The sequence below is a fragment of the Pimephales promelas genome, chromosome 6 (assembly GCF_988280905.1).
Source record: "Pimephales promelas chromosome 6, fPimPro1.hap1.1, whole genome shotgun sequence".
In the NCBI taxonomy this organism is placed as follows: domain Eukaryota; kingdom Metazoa; phylum Chordata; class Actinopteri; order Cypriniformes; family Leuciscidae; genus Pimephales; species Pimephales promelas.
Genome location: NC_142774.1, coordinates 12,252,987 through 12,280,625, shown reverse-complemented (window position 1 = coordinate 12,280,625; position 27,639 = coordinate 12,252,987). Strand labels below are relative to the sequence as shown.

At 36.9% G+C, this 27,639-nt stretch overlaps 1 protein-coding gene across 1 annotated transcript; it reads left to right on the top strand.

Moving 5' to 3' along the window:
• Positions 1–1,072: 1,072 nt before the first annotated feature.
• naa15b (N-alpha-acetyltransferase 15, NatA auxiliary subunit b) lies at positions 1,073–27,639 on the top strand. Its single transcript, XM_039690433.2, has 20 exons — positions 1,073–1,293; positions 9,461–9,545; positions 11,222–11,326; positions 12,181–12,338; positions 14,444–14,578; positions 17,625–17,778; positions 17,982–18,101; positions 18,210–18,305; positions 18,387–18,493; positions 18,577–18,649; positions 19,884–20,053; positions 20,267–20,419; positions 20,508–20,636; positions 20,774–20,987; positions 22,277–22,470; positions 22,610–22,718; positions 24,325–24,423; positions 24,558–24,701; positions 24,796–24,893; positions 26,993–27,639. Exons 1-20 carry the CDS (start codon positions 1,240–1,242, stop codon positions 27,191–27,193), a joined length of 2,598 nt encoding a protein of 865 aa, XP_039546367.2. The 5' UTR covers positions 1,073–1,239; the 3' UTR covers positions 27,194–27,639.

Sequence of the window (27,639 nt, the reverse complement as noted above, 5' to 3'; positions counted from 1 at the left end):
TGGTTTATACGCTGTCACTTCTCTGTAAAAAAAAAAAAAAAAAAAAAAATCAAAATAAAGTCAAAATAAAGAACCAGTTTATTTGCACAGCTGTCGCGAAATAAAACCTACTTATGCAACACTTTAGGATTGTGTTCCTAATTTATATGTTAGGAGCTAAAATAAAAATTAGATTGTCTGTTGAGGCTATATTATTTAAAGGATTTATTTACATGCTTAATTAATCATGTTACACTACAGAAATTATCAAATTATTACAGAAATCGCCTTTGACAAACACCACTTATTAAAGTGTTCCAAATTTCCATGAAGATCCCCATGTAATGTAACTCAACACAAAACAACCGCGAAGTGGAAAAACAATTATATTTTTAATCAATAACAAAATAAAAATTACCCCCCCCCCCACACACACACAAAAAAAAAAGAAAAGAAAAAAAAGAAAATCTTTTGAAAAATGTATTATAAGAGATGTATTTAAATGTATTGTGTATTCCTGTGAGATCCGTGGAAACGACAGTAAAACGATTTAAAAATAAAATTGCAGAAATTATAATCTAGCAGCTTTTTATTATCGAGTTTTCTTATTTGTTGTTTACATAATTTATCCAATTATACTTTAAAATTATGTCAATTATTATTATTATTAGTATCATTATTATTAACTTGCAAGAACTTATTAACTTATTTTTTAATTGCAAGAACCAGAACAGAAAAAGAACAGACAAGCATATTAAAACAACACACAAAAGAATAGGTCATGGAAGAATAAATTAATTTATCAACAAATAAATAAATGATCAAACAAATAAATAAAGAGGCGATAGGGGTTATCTGCTAGTTTACTTATTTACTAAGTTACTGAAATTTAAGGCATTCTTCTTCTTCCTTAATTTCAATGATAAGATATAATGGCACAATTCCTTGTGAAATATGTAGAGATTTGATATTGTTTGTATTGATGGTAAAAAATGTTTGACCTACAAATGATGCGCCTCCTACTGTCCGTGAGGCGACGAGCAGTCAAGCAGCTTGACCCGGAGGAGAAGCGCCGCATCGGCCATTTTGGGCTCAAAGGGGGCTTTTCTGTCACCACGTGAGGGCCGGGTTACTAAGTCTGACACGGGCACTAAATCGAGCCGAGCAAGGATTTAGAGAACAAGGGGGTAAAAAACGGGGAAGACGCTGCCTCACACACCCGCACTCATTTCACATGTGCTGATATAGAGAGTGTAAAGGATGCCGACAGTCACTCTGCCTCCCAAAGAAAACGCTCTGTTCAAGAGGATCCTGGTGAGTGCTAATGCTCCTCCAGTACAAAAACATCCACCCGACAAAAAAAGTCTATGAGCAACGTCATGAATGTGATTCTGCGCTAAAGCAAATTTTTACTACGTGCGAAACTGAACTATCAAAAGAGTCTTTCTGTCAAATGGAGGTTAGCTTTTAGCCTGTTAGCTGCTAGCTGTCAGTGTGCTAATGTAGCTTAACATACAGGCACAATGCTGAAGGAAAGAGGCTGTCATTGGTTGAATAAAATCGTACGGGGAGTTTAGTCTTCATTTATGTATCATTAATGGCACTATAACTACGTTTATACAGTCAAGTGCTCTACTGTGATGCTATGCCAGTGGCTGAAGTCAGTCTCGTGGCCTGTTCATTCAGCAAACCACTTAAAGATCCCCAGGATATTTCTCTGAAAATGACATTTTTGGTGAAGTTTTGATTTTGCGAGCTTTGCAGAGTTGTTTGAGAAGACAGGATGAGCTCAACATGTTTGCAGTGTTTCCGTTGTTTGGACATTGAAGGAAAACCTGAGTTAAGTGATGCTCAACTTCAGAGCTACAAACACTTGACGTGTTTACAACTCTAGTTCACTCTCATAGCGTATATTCTTTTTGCTCCACTAATATATGATGGATTAAACTTAGACTTAAGCTGTCAGGCCTCTTGATAAATTAATGTGTTTCTGTTAGCTGCATTTTGGCTGTTTTATCCATGTTTCATAACACCCATTTGAACGGCTTTGCATGGTTTTTGTTATTGCAGACCTTTAAATGTATTAGAGTTGGATGCAGGCATTAATTTGATATGGGGAAAGTAGAGGGCTTGACAGCATGATAGGCTTACATGCATACATAACCTTAATTGAAACTCTCAGTGCTGCCGTTCTGTCATTCCACCAAAAAACAAATGTATTTTGCATAGCATGCATATAACTTTTTCATTCACTTGTATCCAAAACTATTGACTTTCACATGCTATTTTGGTAAAATTGATAAGCAGTGATTTATTAACTTTATTCCTTCATGCAATAGTGAATAGTGTTGTTTTTTTTTTTGGCTTAGTCTAGATATATTATGCAGTCTGAGTCTATTCATTCTAATCTGTAATCATTACAAGGCAAGTCTACAAAAACTTGGTTCTCTCTCTGGTATGTGATGCACTGATTTTATGTAGCATATTATTCTTAAATTATCTATCTGTGAAGCAAAACTCCACAAGAAGTAGGCTAGTTCTTTATGTGAACTTTTTATCTTGTAAAATACTACATGTGAGCTCGCCTCTTAGGCTCTGTCAATCATGAATTGATCACATTGTTATAATGAATCCACTGACTGATTTAGCCGAACTTGGTAGTGGTTGAACGTTATGCATTTCTTTTTATTTGTGTGACCTATGCATGTATAATTAGATATCACACTATTTAATTTAAAGTTAAGTACTGCATTTAATTCATATTTTATAATAGTTACTAAAGAATAAACTAAAATAATTAGAAATAAACAGTTTCCAGAACATGGACTACTAGCATTATTGAATCTTAATTTGTTTAGTTTGGAGTCTGAGAAACTCGCTTACTATGTTGGCAGACAATAAATATATAATTTTGATGACGTTGAAGCCCGAGGACATACCTGGAAGTTCTACCACCTTAGTTCAAGGTTGGGCGCTCTGTTCTCCTTCCAGATTGTTTTGAGCCAATTAATCTAATCGCATTGATGTCAATGTAAAAAGATTATTTTTACAGTCAAGAAGCAATGGGGCTATGCTAAGCAACAAAACCTTGACCCCTCGGTTAGGACTGTCTGAGGGACTCAAGATCATCATCCGAATGTGGAGCCACAGATTTGCTTTACTGCCAGAGAATTAAAGGGACAGTCACATTAGATTGTGTTGTTCTATATTCACGTACATTTATACATTTTGTCCCTCAGTTCTATTTAGGGACTGAGCGATATAGCCAAAAACAAGTCATCACTATAGAATTTTTTTTTATATCAGTTGATATTGATAATTATCAGAAAAGTTTAAAGGCAGAACATGAATTCTTTACACTTTTCCAGTCATTTTCCATTAACATAATAAATATTATAATTGAAAAATTAATTCTTAGTTTCTGTATGTCTTGAAACAGGTTTGTGTTAACTCATTTTGAGTATGCTTTGACAGTAGCTCGAGTTGGGTTGCAGATGTAAGTTTTTTTTGTTTTTAAATTACGTCCTGGCTAACGTCAGGTCAGACCTCGTCTAATTGAGATTGAGACGTGGTCTGGGCGCTGTTCATTTTCCCGTATTTGAGGCGTGGTTTACGAATGCCCACAGCTGTTTATTGGGTGCTACGATTGTCTATCAAATGCGCCTGTGTAGCTCATAGCCAATCGTTTCAATTATACCAGATGGCATATGCAGGGCGAAAGAAATTAGACAAGGAAGAAGACGATGGGTCAGAGATGTATTTGCGTTCTAAACTACTTAGAACAATGTATAAGGCTGCATCGAAAGGTAACTTCACGTCTGCTGCCATGTTTGATTCATAGGTATAAACAAACTGCTTCGGTGTGTGGCATAGACGTTGTCGTCTTGCTGCTCCCTTCCCGTTCTGCGATTGGTCCCCTCGCTGAGGTGAAAATTTGGTCCATGGTATCCAGACTGCCTAGCAGTGTGAATAAAATCGCACTGTGCAAAGGCAGTATGGGGAAACCCAGGCTTAAAAAAAAAACTCTGTAAAAATTGTAACGACCTCAGTCGGTTACTAATATTAACCATTAGTCTTCCATGATGCAGATATTTAGATCATAACCACAGTTAAAACCACGCATGTAGCACCTCAGTACCATGGCACAATGTTGCCTCAATACATTTTGTATAAATGCACAAATAGCTTAATTTAAAAATATATATATTTTAAAAATACTGGAATATATTCCTTTATTCCTTTATCCATGTGGTAAAAAAAAAAATCAGGGTTTTAATGTTGGTTATATGTCTGGTGTTTTAATATGCTTTAAGACAAACCAAGTGCAGATTCATAAGACAACACTAAAATTTTCTCTTTAAAACTGCATTGAACTAAAGATCGCCAGTTTTTCTTGCGTCACAAACTACGTTGTAACCAAAAACATCAGTGTGCTGGCCGGCTTTCATATCAGACCGCTCTGAAGCAGTGTAGTCTCAAAAGAAGCCAAGTTATCCTAGTATATTTTTCCTTTTGATAGCCTATAAAAAAATACATTTAGCAATATAGCAGGTGAATTCTGTATGTAATGTTATGATGCTGACTATATGCCTTTCTCCACTGACGTTCTGAGTTGTTCAAAGCGTTTGTAAGGAGACTGATTGTTTGAAGGCAGCGGTCTGACTCAGAGATGGCGAACAGGAACATGGTTTTTGTAACATTAACAATCCATTATTAGCTGTTTGATAACGTAGTTAGTTATAATTCGCTTCTGAATCAGTTTTTGGTTCAAACATGACTGAATTAAACCAGTATTTCCACTTGCCATTGCACAGCGCTTAATGCTGTAAAGTTGAGCGAGTGGGTTAGGTATTCTGAGCTGGTGTGAGTGAGTGGAGGTCTGGTGTATACAAAATGAAGCAAGGGTGTAGAGTTACATTCACGATATTTTAACGCATGAATAAAACACTTTTCCCAGGAAAAAAAGAAAAAAAAACATTTAAAAATGTCATTTTGGTGATCAGATCAAAGATGAGGTTTAAGGGATAAAATTATTGACTGCAGGGAGACTTTAATAGCCTACATTAATATAATATAATACAATTCTATATGAATATCATGCATTTTTTCTACAGTACCATGGTGCTATTAGTGTTACTACAGTAAATCCATGGTAAATGATGGCTATTTTGAGATTGAGAAGCCTTCTGACTGTATCATTGGGTGCAGTGCGCTGATTCATCTGGCTTTAAACTAGTTGAAATTACCGAGACATTTAAGTTCTTCACTGAATCCAAGCGCTTCAGTTCTCACTGGATCTCTCAGCAATGGTTAGTGGTCACGTGACCGAGACCGATTAGTGAGTAAACGCATCTGCTATAGTAAGATTATGAAATATTATACAATTAATATTGCCAGCCATACAGGAATCGTAACTACATAACTAAATCTAAATCAATTTAATTAAAAATGTTAATTAAAATAAAGCTGGATCTAAACAAATAATGTAAACAACACTTATTAGAAATGTTACCGTTGTAACTAAATAAAAGTTAACTAAAATTAACTTTTTGAAATAAATATTAGAGATCCACCGATATTAGGGTGTGACGAGATCTTGGAGGTAAGTTTGTCTTTTACCGCATATGATAATTCATACTCAATATTAGACCTGATTTTGGCTCTGAGATTAGGCTCTGAGTTTGCATGTTTTAATGTCCTCTTGTTCAAGAAATCACAGTGGCTGTTGCATTTCTATCGTAAAGAAGTTGCCAAATGTTAAAGATTAATTGGAAATTTGTATATTAATATAAAACAAGGTTTAAAGAACATCTCAAATTTACATGCTTTAAAGTGTAACGTCAATCACCAGCCGTTGATGGTGCCCTCTGTAAGCATTTGTTATCAACTTATTATACAGAAGTTGATTATTGTGTATATAGTGAATTACATTATGTATTTTAAGTGTTGTTCAATAAAACCATATTTGCTTTTGATACTTTATTTGAATCAGTTATTATTGCCCCATTGTTATGCATTTTAAGTCATTTTAAAGGCTATTGTTCACTTGGGTCTATTTTTATTAACACATTGTTTTGCTTTTTGTGACTTTCAGTCAAATAAAATTATGTAATATTATAAGATGTTATAAAAATATATATTTTTTCCCAGTTATGTTTTGTCAATAAAGTTTTTTTTTTTAAAAAGTGTTAAAATATTGTCTAGTCAATATTTTGACTAAATAAACCCAATATTGTGTATCATCTCTTGAGCTAAGTGTGTCGTCACAGCCCAACCAATATTGCTTCTTTAAAAAAAAAAAAACTGATACCAATTGTAATTTTTATGTTTATATGTTCGATAACCGATATGCAGAACCACAATTTATCTCATCTGTTACTTGTTTTTATTCAATTTTATATTTATATTAGAATAATAAAACGCATAGCAGTTTTTTTTTTAAATATTAATAATAGGCAAAATAAATTGACAGTCTACTGTTTTCAAATGGAGAACATGAAAGACAAGAGTCTATTAACCTTTAGTTGTTGTTTATAGGTGTTGAAATCTAAAGAGTAAAAGTTGTCAGGAAAGAACCATTAAAGATGAATTACATTTACTTACTACTTTTTTTTTCTCAGGAAAATAAGGAAGAAAATAAGGATTTGAACACCCTGCTATTTTGCAAGTTCTCCCTCTTAGAAATCATGGCGGGGTCTGAAATTGTCATCGTAGTCCATGTCCACTGTGAGAGACATAATCTAAAAAAACAAAAACAAATCCAGAAATCACAATATATGATTTTTTTTAAAACTATTTATTTGTATGATACAGCTACAAGGAAGTATTTGAACACCTAGGTATCAGCTAGGATCCTCAAAGACCTGTTAGTCTACCTTTAAAATGTCCTCCACCACTCCATTTATTATACTAAATTAGATGCACCTCTTTGAGGTCATTAGCTGCATAAAGACATCTGTCCACCCCATACAATCATTAAGAATCCAACTACTAACATGGCCAAGACCAAAGAGCTGTCCAAAAACACTAGAGACAAAATTGTACACCTCCACAAGGCTGGAAAGGGCTACGGGGAAATTGTCAAGCAGCTTGGTGAAAAAAGGTCCACTGTTGGAGCAATCATGAGAAAATGGAAGAAGCTAAACATGGCTGTCAATCTCCCTCAGACTGAAGATCTCACCTCGTGGGGTCTCAATGATCCTAAGAAAGGTGAGAAATCAGCCCAGAACTACACGGGAGGAGCTGGTCAATGACCTGAAAAGAGCTGGGAGCACCGTCTCCAAGGTTACTGTTGGTAATACACTAAGACGTCATGGTTTGAAATCATGCATGGCACGGAAGGTTCCCCTGCTTAAACCAGCACATGTCAAGGCCCATCTTAAGTTCGCCAATGACCATTTGGATGATCCAGAGGAGTCATGGGAGAAAGTCATGTGGTCAGATGAGACCAAAATATATTTTTGATCATAATTCCACTAACCGTGTTTGGAGGAAGAAGAATGATGAGTATCATCCCAAGAACACCATCCCTACTGTGAAGCATGGGGGTGTTAGCATCATGCTTTGGGGGTGTTTTTCTGCACATGGGACAGAACGACTGCACTGTATTAAGGAGAGGATGACCGGGGCCATGTATTGCGAGATTTTGGGGAACAACCTCCTTCCCTCAAGACAAGTTCACACTACATGATTTTACGCCCGACTTGCAAATCGTTGAGCTCGCTGACAGGTCAGGGTGTTATCGCGTGCAATTCGCGGAGGATTAGCGGACGATCAATGCTTCCCAATCTGTTAGTATGAAAGAGCCAACAATGCAGCGAAAACGCTCGCAGACGCGTCACTGAGCCCAGGAAAATATCTAGCCTACTAGATATCCAGAGCCGTCACGTGACTCAACCTTAGTGATGTCATGAGTACAGCCAATCATAGCAACGCATGGGTTGAGGACACCAGGTAAATCTTAGTTTTTCTCTTTTTTTGCATTTTTTTCTCAGAGCAAATCATCGTGCAAACAGTGTGCAGGACTAGTTTCTATCTGACGTCCATATTCGTGTGTTGTGTTCTTCTCTTCGCTGGGTATTGGCGCACGTGCTGTTTCGTGCTAACCCAACTTTATAATATTCCATGTAATACAAGCTTTAAATAAAAACTTCAGTTGTGAAGAGAAACTAAATCGTTTGCAGTTTCATGGAAAAATGGAGTAGGTGGTGTACTTTTAAATTTTTTTTATTTATTGTTCTATTGTACTTGGCCAATAACACAAAGTATCTAGCAACTCAAGTCCATATCGTGTTAACATCTACTGGGACTGCCCTTTTAATAGTTTTCAAGCCTCTATTTTTAGTTTAGAAATGCTGTTGTATATAGGATGCTCTGAATTGATTTGAAACCATGCCAGTAGTCAGTAGTCCTGTATTGAATGTCGAAGCGCTGATTTCAGATTTGCTGACCGAATGAGGTGATGTTAGTGATCTCACCACCTATTAGCTGAGCAGAGGCCTGTGTATTAGAGGAAACAGAAGCTGCTCCAAATAGACCATCTCAAAGTAAATTACCATCATTTACAGTGTTTGCAGGGGACAGTGTGAGCATGTACGATTATCAAGCGCACCCTCACACAAGGTTAGGCAGCTATGGCTTGTCTTTAAGATGCACTAACCATAAGAGAAGATACAAATAGTACTGCCAAAGCTCTGCACTTGCAGTTTATTTAGGAGAACCCAGACTTAAAATTAAAGTAAAATGCGTTTTGATATAATGCAAAAATAGTGGTAAATGGTTTATAATCTAGACCAACAACACATGTGTGTGCAATGTATGCGTATTTCAGCAAATATTCCACCATCTTCCTTTCGCTTTAGTCTATTAAACACATACATTTGTTTCTTATATCTTATTCTTAAATCTTATATTCGTGCAAAGTTGATAGACTTGCTTGTCATTTATTGATGTTCTCTATTTGAAAAAAAAAGACTTTGTATGTGTATTTTTCCTATTTTTAATATTACTGCTGTTAGAAATAAAAAGATGCAACTGGGAGTACTAAGCTGCACTAAAGTAGCAATGCTTGTAAAAATAATTATGTTTTTTTTTTTTTTACATTTGTTTACCTGATCAAAACTTTAGTGACTGTGCACTTTATTTATTTATTTATTTTTTGTATTCTTTCAGACCCTTTTATTTATTGATGAAAAAATATTTTTGGGATGTATGAAAGGATGAAGTGAAATTCCAGTACATTTAAAAAAGTTTTAAAACGGGGTTGTTCAGTGCTGTTATGACTATCAAAAACAGAAATAATATTTCTGTTTACTGGTTATCGGGTTATTACATTAACATATAAATAATCGGAAGGCTATCAATAATAAAGATCATGAAAAACATCTGCGTGAAAAAAAAACAGTTCTTCAAATGAAGAGAACTGAATGAATTTTATATTTTTTGTATATTTTTAATCTTTTTTTTTTCCTTATGTCATCAGCGATGTTATGAACACAAGCAGTACAGAAATGGACTGAAATTCTGCAAACAGATTCTCTCCAATCCCAAGTTCTCAGAACATGGAGGTAAGAACCATACTTGGCTTATACAGTTTAATGTGAATATCGTCTAATAAAATGAGCATGAACAATATTTGCTCAAACATGTCCATGTATTGACTAGGGGTGTGCACAAATATTCAAGTTTTTGAATATTCGATCTGCAATTATTATTCGAAAAATAAAATACTATTCAAATTTGACTGTTGATTTGCTGGCCATAAATCCAGTGAACCCATGATAAATCCCAACCACTAGCTCACAGTCATAATTAAATGCACTGGGTGGCACTGTGGAGTGTTAACAAGTTGTGTGTATCACATAAGCCCCTTTCACACAGCGCGTTGATCCCAAGAAATTGTCAGGAAATTGCCAGAATGCCTTCTGTGTGAACGCAAACACAACCCGGGATTGATACCGGCATCGATGCCTTGCGTCGTCTGCCTCGCGAAGTTTGGAATTACTTACTATCTTACTAAACGATCTTACAAAATGGAATTACTTTTGATCTGATTAATTAATCTGATTTATAATATCATCACCACAATGAAAAATCTATTGAAATCCAAACAGTCGAATGAGGAAAGACAGCTGTCCATCACTGCATCACGATTGCAGGTAAGCACAGCTGGACCCTGCGTGAGCCGAGATGATAACTTATCTAATAGCAAAATGATTTGGAGACGTATACTTCCTTTAAAAACGCAAAGTGTTGTTAGAAACACCGTTCTCTTTGTGTCTCTGAAGAATCTGTCTGCGCAGCGGCTTTTCTCACTCAAGCAAAAATTGCTGGCTGCACCCCTGCGTGTGGATATTTTTGTTTTTCTCAATATAACCATCAAACAATATAAACACGATAATCATTTGCTGACGATTGTGTGTGTATGTTATGTACAATATCTGGCTCAATCAGCTTTAATAGTAGGGATGGGCAACGATTAATCGCGATTAATCGCATCCAAAATAAAAGTTTGCGTTTACATGATATGTGTGTGTGGCGTGTGTATAATTATTTTGTATATATAAATACTAACACATGCATGTATATATTTAAGAAAAATGTGTTCTTAATTAATATGTATAAATATAAATATTTGATATCTTATGTATAAATGTATATATGTGCAAATATTTCTTAAATATATACATGCATGTGTGTGTATTTATATATACAAAATAATTATACACACCACACACAACACCACAAACGCATATATTACAAACTTTTATTTTGGATGAGATTAATCGCGATTAATCGTTGCCCATCCCTATTTAATAGGTGTTTTTTTTTTTACATTCGCGCTACTTGAGCGTGCTTTTGTTTTTTTATGTTTTTTGTTTACACATAGGCCTATTGTTTAATGTTTTAATTTTTTCAACATAAAAAAATGTAACTTAAAAAATAACGTCTTTTTCGTCAAACGTCATTTAAATAAACTAATATTCGAATAATCGATTTGTATGAGCCCGAATATTCGAATGCAATGTTTTTGAAAAATGCCCATCCCTAGTAGTGACAAAAATAATTTAGTGACTGGCCTGAATGAGCAATTGGGCACTGTTATTAAAATCTCATTAAAATCACTCATTACTAGTGCATGTAGCATAAAGATTTAGACTGCAGCCGAGACATTTGTTTACCAATCCCATATAAGTTTACTTGGGCTTAATTAGTGAAAAGTTAAAGGTTATGATCTTTGCAGAGACATTGGCGATGAAAGGCCTGACCCTGAACTGCCTGGGAAAGAAAGAAGACGCCTACGAACTTGTCCGCAGAGGTCTCCGAAATGACCTGAAGAGCCACGTCTGTATCCTTGGAACTAGTGACCAAAACACACTTTTGAAAGATTTCAATGTTACATTTATATGCGTTAACCTCCAGCATGCAGAGTGGAGTATGGTAATGCTCCATGTGTTGGAGCAGACGAATGAGTTTGTGTCCTCATGTTCACAGCAGCAGAATTAACACTCCAGTATTTGTCTCAATTTGAAGCCTGTCGTTGCCGGTGGGGGGAATGGAGCCCAGCCAAAATTCCTGCCCTGTGTCTGACAATGATGTGCAGTTACACCATGAACTGTTTGGAGAGCCAAACACATAGTGTGGTGTTTCCTCGTTGCTGGTCAAATTTTTCACATTCTATCTAGAGGTTCATGTTTTACAGGAGAAAGAAAATACATTTTGGAATATAATAATTACTTTATTTTATTGGTTGTTTCTACATGAGATACAATTACCACAAGTTTATTAAAATTATTCCAAAAATGCTTCAATTTTATTAGAATTTAATTGAAAATGTTTGATAGTGGATGGACAAAAGACACTGTCAGATTAATACTACTGTACCTAGTATTTTGTGGAATGGCCTTGTTGAAAATATACAGTAAAAGCCAATTATTTTGCAACTTTTTTGCCTACCATCTCTTTACCTTCTTACCCCCCGTAAAATAAATAAAAACATAGATATCCTAATATTTTAGGAAAGGGGATCATTTATTGTATGTTGTCCCCAGTATAGCCGTTTCATTGTGTCCGGGGGCAAATATTTTGTCCTGGGCTTTGTGAATTTTAGTGATCATTCTGGGCACAGTACTGACTATCATCAGCTCTCTAATTTTGTTTCTCTTAGCAAACTAGTTGCTTTCCTTAATGTGACATTTTCAGGCTGGCACGTGTACGGTTTGCTCCAGAGGTCTGACAAGAAGTACGATGAGGCTATTAAGTGCTACAGAAACGCTCTGAAATGGGACAAAGACAACTTGCAGATCCTTCGAGATCTCTCCCTGCTGCAGATCCAGATGAGAGACCTGGAGGGTTACAGGGTGAGGATGTGTGTTCAATTACAGTACTGTTCAAAAGTTTGGGGTCATTATGATTTAAAAAAACAAACAAATGAACTTTGAAATGACTTATTCAGCAAGGATACTATATAAGGTGAATCAGCACTAAATCTAGGAGATTATTGTTAACTTCATGTGCAAGGGAATGTGTTATCACGGTAGTCTGCAAGGAAGTGTTATCGCGGGAGTCTGCGAGAATGTGGAATCCTGAGATGGTGTAAAATAATAAAGTTTTACTTTCTGTGGAACTACGTCGTGTCTCTGGCTATTTTTCATGGTAGCAGAGGATTTGGACAAGAAGCAGGCACTCGCGGTGGTGCTAGGGCTTGAGGGGCGAGCCAGAGAGACCGCTTTGGAAATAGCTGCAAACAATCTAAACAAAGATGACTGTATAGAAACCTTGCTAGCTAAGCTGGACGCGGTATTTTTGAGAGAAGAAAAAGACTGCGCTTATGAAGCATATTCTCATTTCGACTTGATTTCCTATCATTATATTTAATCAGCACTATTTACTGCAATGCTTTTTTCGCCTTAGTTAGTCAGAACAGTGGATGTTACTTGTTCAGATGACATTTTCTGGTAAAAATTCTTATGTTGGTCTTACTTCCAAAAATAATAATCTGTGATTCTGAATGACTGTGATTCTGAATTTCTTAGGGATGTAACGATTCACTCGCAACTGGTTTAAAATCGATAAAAATGTGTGACGATTCAAGTCGGTTGAAATGTTAAACGAATCGTGCTACACGTTTTAAACAGCAGGGGGCGTTTATACTGTGAATTTGTGAACCTTGCTTTAATTGCAGCGAGCACACACTGGCGCGAAGCTAGCGAGTGTTTTCACTTCATTCATGGAACTTGAGCTTGTGTGAGCCAAGAACTTGAGCTTGTTGCTCCGTTCGCGCCGCGTCAGTGTGTGGAATAGACTAGCGTACACGCGCCGTCAAACACATGGTGACGGCAAGCAAGCGTAGATGTTGACGTTGACTCAATCAAATTGGAGGTGTGGCGGCATTTTGACTTTCCATAGACTAATAATAATCACCACCGTGAGAAGCACCAGTCACCTCCGTTTTCATGTAAAAGGCATTAATACGTCAAACGCGAGAGCCACGGAGCTCACAAGGTGGATCAGTGCATTCATGGCAACCAGGTGTTGTATTTATTTTACCATCTCTTTCTCTAAATGTGTACATGGATTTAAAAAAATAATGATTAATTTATTTCTGGTTATGGTATATATTTCTAAATGTGTTATTTTTCAAACTATTGCTAATGTAATGATACAAATTATAACAAAATGAAAATCTTAAATGTATTTTTTTTTATTTGTCAAATTTATTTTAAAATTAAAAATAAATATGCAGGCTTTTTTCTGACAAATAATAAAAGGGACACTTTTTCATTTATAACTTCTTAAATCTTACTTGTTAAAGTCGTGAGAAAATCGTATCATGAAACCAGTTTCGTGAATCATATCGCATCGTGAGTTGATTGAATCATTACATCCCTACTGTTTCCACACAGCGCATTCTCCTCAAAACATTGGATTCATCTGCGTTGTGCCGTGCCGAGGTACAACTCGCGTGAAGTTGATAATTCCACGAATAACTGCAACTGCAGATTTTGAACAGAGATGGCGACAGAGAGAAAAAACTGCAGACTGCAGCTTTAATTAAAACCCCCTTATGCTTGCACAGTGTTGAGGTGAAACACCAATATGCTTGTGTGTTGGGTCAAATACAGGGGCCATGACTCGTCAATGTCCATTTCCTGTCTCTTGAGCCTGTTTCTCTCTACTCTTCTCTTGTGTCTTTGTTTCTTTGTTTTCTGTGGTATGATAAAGTGGTTGTGTAATGTTTTATAGCCTCAGGCTCTCTGATACCTGCTTTTACCTCTGAAATGAAAGCCTCAGATTTGGTCTTTGTGCAATATTGCTCCACTGTTGCTTTCAGAAGGTTTAGATGGTTCTTTGTTACATTGTTTTGAAATATTCAATTTCTCCTCTCCGTTCAGCAAGAGCTTAAACCCTTTAAAACCTTTTTAAAACCAACATCTTTGTTCTGACTGTTTTGACTCTCTTATAGGAGACCAGGTATCAACTGCTGCAGTTGCGGCCAGCCCAGCGAGCGTCATGGATTGGTTACGCCATTGCTTATCACCTCTTAGAGGACTACGAGATGGCCGCCAAAATCATTGAGGAGTTTAGAAAGACACAACAGGTAGATACAGACATGACGGGCAGATACAGCATTTTTTTTTATCGTGTAGGATTGTCACAATACTGCTAGTATATTAATGAAAAATGAAAGTTTTTAGTATAAAACTTAAGTTAAGCTTAGCGATATGTCAATATGCTTTAAAACAACATGGATTGTGAAATGTTATTTAAAAAAAAATATTTGAAAAATTTAAATAATTCTATGTAGTAGTGGAGTCGTCCCTGACTAAGGATTTTCAAAGTCTAATGAGAATTGTCAAGTCTTGCCTATAGTCGACTAATAGCCGAATCATGTGTGGGGGTTTGGGGAGGAGGCTTTAACGTTTTAAAGCTGTGATGTACATAACATTACACAAAGATATAGAATGATAATGTATAAAAATCTAATCAATAAAACTAAGAAATAACATAAATAGCTGCAGAAAGGCCACACTGTAGATTGGATTTGCATTTCACATGCAAATCAAATTAAATCGGCTAAATTGCCTGTGCAAGCTCGTTCAATAGGCCTACAGCACAACATCGATTCACTGAAAAATAATCAACAATCAAGAACACAATATACATTTATAATAAATAAGAGTCAGAATCAAGTCACAAGATGCAGAACAAATGTGTGCAAAATGTCAAACCCATTCAAATTAAGTTACAAATAGTTCAATTGGATAACCCTGAGTGATCAATTAATAAAATAAAAATAAAGAAATTATTAAAATAACGAAATAATGGCAGGAATTGTCAAGTTTTTCTTTTTAACTGCAGAAACAATAAATGCTAAACTGAAGTGGCAGTCTTTTTAGCTAAACATGTTCACACAAAATATGAACACAACTTGTTTAATATACGTTAAGCATTTTCCTCCCATAGAAAACTTAAAGAAAACTCTTTTACGTGACTTTCTATAGGAGGAACGCTTTGCGTTCGTATTCTGGGTTCATCTGCTTATCTGCACATAGTTTGGTTTCTTAATAAGGTGTGTAGCCTACTGTGTACATACACTAAGCTATTAAAAGTGCCATTTAAGGGGTTTAAAAGCTTTTTCATGTTAAGCGTTTTAGAATGTCACGAGAAAAACCAATTTGTTAAATGCTAATGGTGATGATAATGCCGGATGTTAAATCCAGCCTTGGAGAATATCCTTTTCAATGGTGTGCATCCACACTTTTGATTTTTTTTTTTATCCCAGACGTTTTTAAAGATTTAAATCCCTGCCGCCAAGACGCTCCTCTGTTGGTCACGGATCAAAAGTGAAACTTAAACCTGTCGTGGGGTGTTTGGATTATTCCCGCTTCCCGCATGTTACATTTTTTTATTAAAATCTTCTTTCTTTGCACATTTTTATTGGCAGCATTATAATAATAGGTTGTATAAAATGGTAGTTCAATTTTTGAAATTTGAGCATCCTCACTTAGCCAAAATGGCATGATCCTCTGCGAAGATTCGACTGAGATTGGTTGTCGAATCGGTCTTCTCCTTTCGAAGCATCGAATCTTCGACTATTCGGAGTCACCCTTAGTATGTAGTATGTACAAGTTTTTTTGCAGTATTTTGTGCTTGTATCAAGATTATTAAGACCATAAAAAGTTGGATATAAAAATAAACAAATTGAAAAAATATAATTCAAGTATTAAAATATTAAAAATCTTTGACTAAACTTAAAGGAGCTGTATGTAAGATTGTGGCCAAAACTGGTACTGCAATCAGTTTCAAATTACTGTAGAGTGGTGTATCCCCTCCCCCTTCGCCCTGACTCAAGGTTGCCAGATAGGCTGCAGGATTCAACATTTTTTTTTTGTCCGACACGTTTGTAGCTGCAGCTGTGGTAACTAGAGCAGAGCTGGCAACCTGAATGCTGCAACACTACTGACTTTGTGATTGGTAGATCGGTGGAGGGTGGAGCATCAGACCAAAACACAACATGACAGTTGAGGGCTGCAACTTCACCTGGCCTATATATGAACATGATTTCTTAATGTCTAGTAAACATATCAGGGCCATTTTATGATTATTTGAAATACATTTCTTACATACAGCTCTTTTAAGGCATTTCCCTTTTTTATTTAGTACATTCTTTAACTTGATGTACTAAAAAAAATAAAACTGAAATTAAAAATGAATAATAAAATATAATAGTATCTCAGTGACACTAGCCTGTATACTATTTATTAATAATTCAATTAGCTTTTATTTTTATATTTTAAGTTTTCATTTTAGTTTGTTTTAATTAAACATTTGTTGTAGTTTTGTATTTTATTATTTTGTAGATTTATTTTTTTGTTGTTTTAGGGCTTCAAATTTAGCGTAAAAGGACTAATTTAAATCCAATTAGTTAATTTTGTCAATTTATATCATTTCAATTAACAAAGTACAGTTTTAATAGTTTTAATTAACAAGTTTTTCAAATAATAAAGTTATTTTTTTTTTATCATATTGTTGTTTGACTAATATTAAGGACAGACATTTTTCTTGTAACATTGTTTGACTAATATCAAGGACAGACCTTTCCTTTTTTCTATTCTTTTTCTTTCTATGTTATGAGGCCATGGAAATTTGAAAGGAAAGTAAAGGAAGATTTATGCAAACATCTGCATTGTGTCAAAACAGGACTGCTCTTCTCAGAGCATGCATGCAAAAACGCATACGAATGTTCAAAAAATGGTGCCTGTCAGACAGTGAGACAGAGACCTTTAAAAAAAAAAAGGATATAGTACATTATCAACATGCCTACCAAAGTACCTGTACTTTTCACATCCCTATCATCTTAGAATAGATTTGAAATAACAGGGGCAGAGGTATTGTGAAAACTTCAAGCTGCCACTACAGGTCAACAGGCAACACAGTGGCACACGATTATTGTGGCTTCCAAGATAAGGCGCTTACTTCCTCTCATTGGTTTGTAACCCAACAGGAAACAAGTTGCAGGCTAAATTGATTGCCCTAGTCCTAACTGATTTATATTATTTTAGAGGGATTATTAAAACATTTCTGTATATGTGTGTTTTTGTTTTCGGGTGTTTTAAAAAAGTTTATTTTTTTTATTTTTTCAGACATCCCCTGACAAAGTGGATTACGAGTACAGTGAACTGCTGCTGTATCAGAATCAGGTCCTGAGGGAGGCGGGACTCTTTAGAGAAGCTCTGGAGCATCTCACCACCTACGAGAAACAGATCTGTGATAAACTGGCCGTGGAGGAAACCAAAGGTACCTCAGTGCACCACTTTCTTCCTCATCTTCCACGTTTTTCCTTTGTTTCCTGTTTTTTCTTCTGTGTTCTATGATATTTTGTCCATTATGCAGTTTTTCCTTTTCAAATTTAGCTTGTCTTGCAGATTGACTTCCTGTTTGTGGTGCCCTATGGAAAATTCTCTTATTTCATTTCTTCTGTTTGTGTTGTGGATGTGTAGGGGAGCTTCTGTTGAGTCTGGAACGGTTCGAGGAAGCGGCAGATGTATACAGACGACTGCAAGAGAGAAATCCTGAAAATTGGTCTTATTACCATGGCCTGGAGAAATCCCTCAAGCCTGGTACACACATGCAAACTGATTCCCCAGTATTGTTTCTTACATCTTATAACAATATGCATGCACATGAGTAACAGTTGAACAAAACGCAGCATTTCTGGTGTTTTTCAGTGAATACGGAAGAGAAGCTAAAGATCTATGAGGAGGCCTGGGAGAAATACCCTAAAGGTCTCGTACCTCGCAGATTGCCGCTCAGCTTCCTCTCTGGTAGGCAGCTCTTCTAGTCTAATACATCAGCTTCTACCATAATTTTGGATTTATTGAAGAAAATGTTTGTGCATTGTTCAGGAGACAAGTTTCGAGAGTGTTTGGATAGATATTTAAGATTGAACTTCAGTAAAGGTTGTCCTCCAGTCTTCACCACACTCAGATCTCTCTATCAGGACAAAGAGAAGGTGAGGAAACGCACTACAATAACAGAACATTCATACTATTGTTTACATCCACATGGGTTTTTCACATATTATTTTAATTGCAGGTGTCAATAATTGAAGAATTAGTTGTTGGTTTTGAAACGTCATTACGGAGCTGTCGAATGTTCAGCCCAGATGGTATGATTTTTTTCTTTATTTCTTATTTACTTTTTATTTCATTTTATGATTATACTATTTGGATTATAGGGATCATATCATGAGAAATCAAATTTTGCTTGATCTTTTAAAAAAATTAATCTGTATTGTAGCTTTTAGAACACAAAAACTTCTTCCCTAGTGCAAAAATGCCTTATCAAAATGGTGTTAAAGCAGTTGTTGTTATGTGAATACCCACAGCTATGTGAAAAAATGTAAATTTGCTGTTAATTTAGTTGAGTCAAATAACATACAGGCAAAACAAAATAATACCCGTGGTTCCTGACGGCATTGAGGTCTTAGGGCAGGTTCACATATCACGTCTTTTGCGCGCTCAAGTTCGTTATTTCAAATGTAGGCGCGCGGTATGCGCACTCATAATGGAAGCGATGCGGTGCGACGCGCTCGTTTTTTCCATGCGCGTCCGCGCCGTGTCGAGATAAAAACATCTAAACTTTTCAGAATACCGCAAGCACACCATATGCACACAATAGGTCATGTGACAAGAACCAACTGAAGCGCAACCGCCCTGGCGCTTTGGAAAATGGAGAATGCGGCGCGCCCAGCGTTTTCTACGCGTTTTTAGGCGCTATATGTGAATACGGCCTTATAAGGTGAAACAAATGGTCTGTGCAAGAAACTGAACATTAAAGGGTTAGTTCACCCAAAAATGAGAATTCTGTCAGTATTTACTCACCCTCATGTTGTTCCAACCCAGTAAGACCTTCGTTAATCCCTATAAACTCTCTGCGTGACATAATTTTCGTCATCAGGAGGTTTGTAAACACTGTCCGCATGCAGTCCAATTTTGCTTTGCGCATACAACAGCTCATGCGCGAAGTGAATGTTGAGACAGAAGAGTCCACTAGGTGGCAGTACCCAGTCGTGATGTATTGTACAGACAGTAGTCGATGAAAAGTGTGGAAAGAATGATTTAAAATAACAAAGCTGCAGATCATTAATTGTTTTTGTTCTTGTTTTAAACTTTGCACGTCAAGGCGGATCTACTAATTTTCTTCTTCTATCCTTCCGAGCAAATGTCCTGTAAATGAAACCACTCAGTGCTGCCCTCTGTCGTCTTGTAGAATATAGAAAAGCAATTGCACTGCTCATGTCAGACTTATCCAGCAAGTGGAAATTAAATGTTAAAAATGTATATGATTCTTGTTATGCGGTGGTGAGCCTTCTGATTGGTTCTTTTGCTGGTCCCATGTAGATGATGGCAAAGAGGAGCCGCCCACTACGTTACTTTGGGTGCAGTATTTTCTGGCTCAGCACTATGATCAGATCGGCCAGCACACCATGGCTCTCGAATACATCAACGCTGGAATTGAGAGTACGCCAACTCTGATAGAGCTCTTCCTCATTAAAGCCAAGATATACAAGGTAATATACAAAACGCATCACACACCATTACCATTTTGACAATGCTTTTCATTCAATCTGCAGTTTGCTAATTGATGCGAGCATCACAACGGCTTGGGTCTCGTTGAAAGGTTCAAATAATCAAAGGAAAATGAGAATAATTAGGTGGGTTCAGCCATTTGATTGTCAGATATCCCGGATCCATTGTGTCTCTTTTGTATTTCCCTCTCTCAGCATGCTGGGAACGTCCGGGAAGCAGCTCGATGGATGGACGAAGCTCAAGCCCTGGATACAGCAGACAGGTTTATCAACTCCAAATGCGCCAAGTATCTGCTTAAAGCAGGTCTGGTCAAAGAAGCTGAGGAAATGTGCGCCAAATTCACAAGGGTAAGAGGAGTGTGCGCTTGTGCTCATTTGTGTACATAAACAGGCTTCTCTATGGTAATTATGTTTGTATCTGTTTTGTGTGTCTTAGGAGGGAGCGTCTGCAGTAGACAATCTGAATGAGATGCAGTGTATGTGGTTCCAGACTGAATGTGCTCTGGCCTATAAATCTATGAAGAAATGTGGAGAAGCACTCAAAAAATGCCATGAGATTGAAAGGGTGCGTTTTTTTTTTTTTTTTTTTTTTTTTTTTTTTCCTGCTTTATTTCTATGATGATTTTTGTTTGCTGATTTTAGCTCCTCATCTGATTGTTTGCCTTGTTTTTTTGCTCTCTCACACACATTCGTTCCTTACAGCATTTTGTAGAGATAACCGATGATCAATTTGACTTCCATACATACTGCATGCGGAAGATGACGCTGCGCTCCTATGTGGACCTGCTTAAACTGGAGGACGTGTTACGTATGCACCCATTCTACTTTAAAGCCTCACACACCGCCATCCAAATCTACCTCAACCTGCACGACAACCCGCTAACGGATGACAGCAAGGAGCTACAGGCTGAAACTGGTAATATGACTGAATTAAGCCTGTATATCATTGCTGTTGGGTGGAAAACTTGTATCTCCGTATTTTACTTTTTTTTTTTTTCATGAGTTATTAGTATCCATCACCATTTATATACGTCTGTGGGTTTTGCAATTATTTACTAGTGGTGGAACGGATCACAAAAGATATAAATAAATAAATATATATGTATATGTATATGTGTATATATATAAATATATACATACATACATACACACACATAGGAGAGGAAAAGTTGCTTGGTGTTGATTTAATAATGATTTAGTTGATTTAAGGGCGGAGCGAGGTAAGTGTTAACCTCGCTCCACCCTTAATGAAAAATTTCATACAATTTTATTCGGAACAAACAAATCAAACTTCTCAATCAACGGTTCATAAAAACTTGGCTATCCCGAAAAGATCATCCGCCTTTGCACAGACAGCTTATTCATTTAAAACTATAAAACAATGGAATCAACTCCCCAACAGTTTAAAGCTGTCTGCAGATGTGAACCATTTTTCTAAAAACTTAAAGAAATACATTCTTGAGAACCAGCTGTGTCGGCATCAGTGCGTTTAATGTATACATTGTGAGTAGAGATGGTCCTTTGAATATGTTCTCTCATTTTGTATCTGATTGTTTTTATATGATTGTCATAGACTAATATGCGTAGCTATATTACTATTGATGGTTGTTTTGCAATGTTCTAATGTCTTAAATTGTGTGCACCTGCCCGGGGACTGCGGATGAAAACTAGCTTCGGCTAGCTCTGGCACAAAGCATCTCTTCGCAAGACTAATGTATTTTGTGCACTGTCCCTGATAAATAAATAAATAAATAAAAAATAAAAATAAAATAAAAAAATAACATGAGACTTTGACCAAATGACAGAAACGGAGTACCCACATAGCTACAATAAACTTTATAACCTGTAAGTTGATGGAAAACAAAAATGTGATTCTCTTTCTGCCTCAGATGCAACCGTTCTAATGAAGGACAAAACACGCATGTCAAACATTCGTTTGCCAAAAGCCTTGTAACTCCATTTTTTTTCTTTTTTCTTTAAATGCTAATAATATAATGACACATGCAAGGGTCTGACCGTATATGAACCACATTTTATAACTGACAACAGGCAAGTGTTTATTTACAAAAATAGTGGGGTTTTTTTCCATTTCCTGAAAAGTGGTATTGGACATACAAGGTTTCCTCCCTAAACCGATAATATTTTTCATGTGTTTTTTTTTTTCTTAAAAGGAAGTATGCTTAATGCTGCTTGTTTGTCAAACAGGGAACCTGACTGACAAAGAACTGAAAAAGTTAAGGAATAAACAACGAAGAGCACAGAAGAAAGCACAGCTGGAGGAGGAAAAAAAGAATGCAGAGAAAGAAAAACAGTTAAAGAACCAGAAGAAGAAAAAAGAGGATGATGACGAAGAGATCGGCGGACCTAAAGAGGAACTCATACCAGAGAAACTGGCCAGGGTGTGTGTTTGGTTTGTGAATGTGGGGAATTCTGATGAGATAAGAAAAACAAAATGCATGTCTCTTGTAGGAACCCAAAGGGAAATTTGAAGAAAGCTGTTATTGTGCTTGGACAGAAAGAGTTCTTTTATTTTCCCAGGTGGAGAACCCATTAGATGAAGCTGTAAAGTTTCTGACACCTTTGAAAAACCTGGTGAAGAATAAAATAGACACACACCTTCTGGCCTTTGAAATCTACTTTAGGAAAGGTATGCGCTTTACATCTCTGAACCACAGTGAATTCACATTGTGAATTTAAAGAGCCCCTATCATAGCATTTGAAATGTTCCTTTTTTTGTTTTAGGAGTTCCCAAAAACAGTTTAACATGCATGCAAGGATAAAAAACACTTTATTTGTCTTATAATATGCATTTATTTTTAACTGATTTGCTCACCGACTCCCAAATGATTCGTACAACGACTCATTTTTCCAAACCACTCCTTTGCGTGACGCTAATTGGCGGTGATTGGTCAGATGACAGACCCAGTCAGTTATTGTTTGTTAGCATAACGCATAAACATATTGATAAAGCACTGCAGTTCTACAAGACGCTCTATTCTTTATGACAACTCCAATAACAGCGACAAACATTGCACATATTTAAAAAAATTGACATTGGAGACCAAGAAGCTTACGTTGAGCTTAATTTTGAATTTTTTTGATTAATAATTGAATAATTTTGATTAATACGCTGAACGTATTAATAATACTTACAGGTTGTGATTCATAGGAGGAAGCTGATCCATATACGCTGGGAAAGTAAGTTACTGAGCCCTCCTACAGTAACTACCGCTTGCGAATCCTCATTTGAATTCATTTATGTTTTTGAACGATTCGTAAATAAAATGATGAACACAATCGGGCTATACTGTTGTGGTATCCTTGCAAATATGAACTCTAACCACCGATTCTTCACATGCTCGTCCCTGGTAAATGAAAACAAAGTGGCTGAACTATCTTTGCATTGTAGAACACAGCGTCTTCTCGACATGATGTGATGAAGTATTTGAATGTGTAGACTTCAAGTTTACACTTCCATCTGCGCACGCAGTAACTGGGCGCGGCCAGTATGTCTCTACGTCATGATGTAACAGCTAATGACTCGTTTCAAAAACAATTCATTTCATAGACTCAGAGTCGACTCTCACTTTTGAAAGCCAAAAATTTTATATACGGTGCACTTTCAGATATAAATCTTTGCAGGATGTTTTCATTCCCTTGGAGCTATATTCCACACCATATGAACAGTCATTTTCAAAAATCCATGATAGGGGCTCTTTAAGGGTTGGTAAAGTATGATTTCACTTTTCTAACTTTAGTTTGTGTGTATTGTTGCTGTTTGAGCATAAACAACATTATCAAAGTTACAGCGCTCAAAGTTCAAAGCAAAGGAAGTTATTTGCTTTTAAGAAAAGGACTACAATGGCTGGTAGGGACTACATGACATTCCTCCCGGGTTAGTGACGTCACCAACCCTAAAATGTACATAAACCCCGCCCCCGGAACACGCAGTCGATGTTGAGAAGAGGAAGTGTGGTTGTATAAGAGTACATTTGTGAGTCAACTCCAAGTTTAGCATCCATATTTTCACACGGAATATAAAGTCACTCTGTGCGGTGCGTTTGTGCAAACCCTCAAAAAGTGACATTTAACATGCTATATAATAATGCCTGTGGGGTATTTTGTGCTAAAACTTCACACACACACACACTCGTAGGACATGTGAGATTTATTTTACATCTTGTGAAAATGGCATTTTACCACCCCTTTAATAATTGCATTATTTAAATGTTATGTGTCATCAATTTCCTCAGAAAAGTTCCTGTTAATGCTGCAGTCGGTGAAGAGGGCCTATGCAATAGACCCGGACCACCCTTGGCTTCACCAGTGTCTAGTGCGCTTCTTTAAAGGAGGCGAGTGAACCCAGAGTGTTCTTTTACATTCAATCAGTTGACCACTCTTTTGACTTATCTGTTGCTTCCGACACCATTTTCACCTCCGTGTGTTAAGTTTGGTCAGTAATGTGTTCATTTTGATTGGCTTACAGTCTCCGAAAGTAAAGACCTAGCAGAATCGGTCTGCATGGTGCTCAAGCAGGAAATCTCCAGGCTGTTTGGGGAAAGTAATGCTAAGAGCTTCAATCAGGCCTTCCTCACCAAGCACTCCAGTTCCATCCCTCACCGAGTAGCAGGTGCACATGCTCAACACTTTATATTCACACAGCTTTTTTTTTTTAGTCTACTACTTTTCCATAATGCATTTTCCCCTCTTTTTTTCCTTCACAGCTGCCAAAATGATGTTCTATTTAGACCCTTCAACACAGAAGAAAGCAATGGAGCTGGCCATAGCACTTGATGAATCACTGAACAACAGAAGTGTTCAGGTACATAGTAGACTACATGACCTTAAGAGGATTTTATTAGCTTGTTAATGTATAAAAAGTGACATGAATGGACACATTTGGATAGGATAGTTGAAGATGAATTTATCTACGTTGTCCCTTGTAGAACATGCACAGCTTTGTATTTCAGAGCGATTTCACAATATTGATTTGACTAGCTTTCTGCTTTCTTTTTTAATTATTAAAGTTTATGAATTCAGCAAAACAAGGCAGTTGTAAGAAAACAGTTGGCTGACATACACCACATGACATTTGCACAGATATTTTCCCTGATTTGCATGTTAATATTAGCTTTGATTCCGTCCAGTCTGAGGATATGAATCTTGTTTGATATTTTGAGCCAATTTTAAATATTGTTTTCATTTGTCATGCATCTCCTAGCAGCATGTTTCTGCATTTAATTTTAGTTTGGAACTACTTGAAAGTCTGCTGTGTGATCCAGTCGTTTAGTTTTACTCTGTAATCATTTACATAGTCAGCAAGTGTATGATTCTTAAAGCCATTGCACACTATGCGTTTTTTCGTGTTCGTCGGCCTAAAAATTTGTCACGCACAGAAAACTTGCACACTGAGTCCGGTGAGTATTTATTAAACCATTGCGGGAAAAAAACGCACAAAAAATACAAAAGGATTCGTCAAGCAATCCTTATAAATCCAATAAAAATATTGGGTCCATCCAATCCTGAAATTGCGCCGAGAGGAAGGAGAGATCCACCTCCTTATCAAGGAGTTGTGAATTTATCCTGAGCGATTCAAAATTTACTTCAGAATGTCAGTGGAACAGTTTGATGCTTTGCTAGAGATTCTGGAGCCACATAATAAAAAGACCACCAATTTTCATGAACCAATAGATCCTGAACAGAGACTGGCAGTATGTCTGAGGTATGGACACACACACGGCCCGGCGGAAGCGCTGTGCAGACAGAACAGCTGTATAGGCTACAGGTTATATATTGTTCCCAAATAATACATTCGTTATAGATTTGGCCGTTCAATCACACCCTAATTGATCCAAAATTTCGATCTGATTGAAAGGGGAGGTTTATTCCTTTTCTAATCCTATTGACATAAACACTTGAGCTAATTGAAAACCGAAACTGAAAGGAATGCGCATGTGCGGAACAAGCTCCCCCCCCGGCCTTGAATTGTTAAAAAAAAAGTCTTAAAAATGCTGGCTGTGGATGCGAAAAACACTGAAAATCGAACCCGATCCGAATTTTTTTTATGACGGACGGAAGTTTCGGAGGCGGTGTGCAAGTGTGATCGACAACCTGAGGTCTTTTTTTCTTTTTTTTAACGTGCAAAGATCTCGAATGCGAATTTCTTACTCAGTGTGCAATGGCCTTTAGTGTTTTAAAATCACTTTAGATTTTAAAAGTCTTGTCAAGTATTCCAACCTTTACTCCTGGTCACTTCATGCATTTTCTCTGATCGGATATCCGGATAACCGTGAACAGACCAGGTGTAAATGCCTTCCAAAGCGCTTTCGAGTTTAAATCCGATCCCTCAAACCACTTCAGAAGCTGGTTTGAGAGTCATTCCAAATGAAACTGGACTAGTCTATGAACTGTGTAAATGCATCTGGTTGATGAAACCACATAAATTTTACTCCCAGAATGTTCAAAAATAAACATGTGAGAGCATGTTATAGCCAGATATGACAGCTCTACTGCAACACGCTTTGCCGCAGACGAGCAGCTGAGTTTCTCTTCAGCAAGCTGACGTGCAAACTGCCGCATATGAAACTGAAAGTAAGTTGCAGATGCTCAAAACACAATCAACTTCATTTAAAAGTAGTGTGACTAAATGATCTTACCAGTGCTGATGCCGCTTTCTCTCCTATTGCGGAAATTAGCTGATGATAAATAAAATGCAACTTGTATCTGTTGCTTCCGTTGACGTAAACTCAGTTAAATTTGTGATCGGATTTATATCCGTTTTGCGGAGACGCATTTATGTGGCCGAGTGTAAATGGAACCGTTTTAACAAATCAGATAACTATCCGAGCAGTAAAAACGCATGTAGTGACTAGGTGTAAACCGACCCTATATTATAGCCATACTACTTTTATTTTCTTGCAGATCTGTACAGATGTTTTGGAAAGCCTGCGTGACGGCAGCCTCGGAGAGGCTAAAGAAACGGCCGAGTTATACCGAGCGGAGTGTCATAAGATCTACCCCTATACGCTGGCCTTCATGCCTCCAGGCTATGAGGAAAACATGAAGATTGCGGTCAATGGAGACGTCTCCACGGAAACTGAGGAGCTGGCCAATGATATGTGAACATCCGAAGAGGTTGAAGGACTGAGGGAGGAGATGGAGGAATGGGAAGCGGTGCACCGCCACTGTCGAACACCCAAGAAGGTTGCCATTGACTATTGCGGTTCTATGAGGAACTTCCTGCGATCTTCTACACCCCCAGAAATTGCAGTTAGGACTGACAGACAATGACTGTGTTTTGGAGTGGAGGAAGAAGAGGAGGGGTGTGGAGGGAGAGACGAGAATAAAATGCCCATTTTACTTTTTTAACCTTGCTGATGACTAGTCTCTAACTGGAAACTAGTCAAACATGCATCCCATTTTGAAATACAGTATGTCTGAATGCAAACTTTGTGCAATGGCGAGAGCAAATCCCATAGTCAACAAACCAAGCAAGAGAAACGCACTCAAACCCATCTTTCCCCTGTTTTAAAGAGTTATTTATATGAAAAATAAAAGCTTAAAACGGA